Raw genomic sequence first — 2,189 nt, 5'->3', positions numbered from 1 at the left:
GTGCCGAGCTGTGCCAGGCTCAGTGTGGGAGCAGCACAGGCTGCCCCAGCAGCCGCTCGTTCCTCCCAAGGCTCCTGCAAAGCCATCCCGAGCTGCTGCCGGGGTTTTTGAGGAGTGACCAAAGCGGAGAGCCGCAGAGGAGCGCGGCTCCGCCACCCTGCTGTCCTTGGCCACGCTGGCTTGGAGCTTGCAGGAGCTTTCAGCCGCCGGGAGGGATCTGCCGAGGCTCAGCAGAGGCTCTGGGTTTCCATTCCGCTTCCCCGAACTCCTCGGATCCCCCCTGGGCTGGCTCAGGTGCTCCAGCTCAGGTGTCCTCGGTGCCTCCCGGCTCCCCTGGGCTGGCAGGAACGCGGCTGGGCCCGCTCAGGTCCGTCCCTCCTTTTTCCGTCTGTTCTGCTGAACGTTTTGGGCGCTGCTGGGAGTCTCCATCGGTGTCTGGGCAGGGGCTGGAGGAGTTCTCTGTGCCGGGTGTGTTCTCCCTGGCAGAATGGGGTCAGTGCCACCCCCACTCTCCCGGGGTGACAGGGACAGCTCCAGGTCCTGCTCCAAGACCCCTCCTGCTGCTGGCACGAGTGGCTCATTCCCTGTTTTTAACTCCCTCGGGCCGCCCAGCTCCTTGCTCGATGACTGGGTTTGTTTTTTTTTCCTGTTTTCCACTCTGGTTTTTCCTTTCTGGATGCCTCCCCCTGCCTCTCCCAGGCTTTTTTGTCCCGCTGTGTGACACAGCAGATGACAAGAGCCCGTCCCGACCTCCTGCGTCAGGGCACAGGCAGCGTATGGGGCTGGAGGCGTGTGAATATCCCGGCACGGGGACGAGGGGGGTTTTGCATTACAGCCCTGAAAGCTCGGCTGGCTGGGAGCTGTAAACAGCTCGGGCAGATTTCCTGAGTCGGCAATCCCGCCGGAGCCTCGCCTCCATCCCTGCGCGCCGGGAGCGCTCCGGGATCGCTCCGGGATCGCTCTGGGAGCGCTCCGGGAACGCTCCGGGATCGCCCCGGGAACACTCTTGGGATGCGGGGCCAGCCCTGACGGGGTCTGCAGGAAGCTTCTCCCCCTCGTCCCTCCCTGCTGCTCCCCCCAAAACTTCCCTGCCATCCGTCACCGCCTTCCCGAGCCGGGAGCTGTGCCATGGCAGCCGGCAGTGCCCGGGCAGCGCTGCCAGCCCTGGGGACACGGCGGGGACACGGCCAGGCAGCCCACACCGACTAGCCCCGGGCCACCCCAGCGCTGCCCGCCATGGAGGTAGGTCCTGGCAGCTTTTGGGGTTCGGGGAAGCTGGTGGGGAGGATGGTGATGGGCAGAGAGAGCCACTGGGGAGGTTTTCGGTGCCTCTGTTCCTCGGGGAATGAAAGCAGGGAGTGAAACCCCCCCAGCGCCAGCCGTGCCGGGTGGGAAGCTCGGCTGCAGCTGGAAGCCTGAACGTTAATCCCTGCATTATGTAAGGAAAATCGCTGTCAGGCTGGGAATGAGTGCGGGGAGCTGCTGCCAGCCCGTTGTGCCCATCCAGGGGTGGCACAGAGGGGGACACGGCGCCGCCGGCCCCGGGCGCTGCTGCGGGCTTGGAGGGAGGCTGGGAATTGTGAGTCAAGGCTCCTGCTGCTATTTTCAACACCTGGGCTGGGTCTGGTGGCACTGACAGCTCAGCTCGGGGAGGAACAGGGCTGGGAGCCCCTGTGGGGACGGGGACGGGACACTCGGGGTGTCCCCAGTGACGCCGGGCAGTCACCGGCTCAGGGGATGCTGTGCTGGGAAAGCGCTCTGAGGAACGGGGGCCACATTCCATGAAATAAAATCCATGGAATAACCGCCCCAAAATCCCCCTCCCCACATCCACCACACACCTGGATTTCTGTGCCGGCCGTGGCCCCTCCCTGCTGGCATCCCACGGCCACCGAGTGCCGCTTGTGCCGCGGAGCTGACGGGTCAGGGCTCCCTGGATCTGCCCTGGATTTGGCACCAGTGGCACTTGTTCTTGTTTTTGCCGTGCTGGAAGGTGCACATGGTCCTGTTTTGTCCCGCTGATGGATTCCAGGAAGAATCTCAGCCACGCTTTGCAGCCTCCTCGCGTGGGGTGGGAGCCAGGGCTCGTCCCCTGCGCTCCCCACCGCGCTGTAGGGCAGGGAAAACAGAACAGTCCAGGGGGTGATGCCAAAATTTTGAGCTGAACTTTGCGATAATTGTGCGATTTC

The 2,189-nt window shown here is 64.4% G+C and overlaps 1 protein-coding gene across 2 annotated transcripts in view; it reads left to right on the top strand.

The window, feature by feature from the left end:
* The window catches only part of TMCC2 (transmembrane and coiled-coil domain family 2), a 28,522-nt gene that overhangs the window by 20,696 nt on the left and 5,637 nt on the right, over nt 1–2,189 (top strand). The window contains exon 1 of one of the 2 annotated variants that reach the window (XM_015650910.3): nt 471–1,242. The exons of the other annotated variant lie outside the window; for it this stretch is intronic. Within the exon in view, the coding sequence (XP_015506396.1) occupies nt 1,237–1,242 (6 nt within the window). The 5' untranslated portion in view covers nt 471–1,236. Of the gene's footprint in view, nt 1–470; nt 1,243–2,189 lie in introns of those variants that run through there. 2 annotated transcript variants of the gene reach the window in all.

This window comes from Parus major, chromosome 26 (assembly GCF_001522545.3).
Source record: "Parus major isolate Abel chromosome 26, Parus_major1.1, whole genome shotgun sequence".
NCBI classification, from domain to species: domain Eukaryota; kingdom Metazoa; phylum Chordata; class Aves; order Passeriformes; family Paridae; genus Parus; species Parus major.
This window is presented reverse-complemented; position numbering and strand designations above follow the sequence as displayed.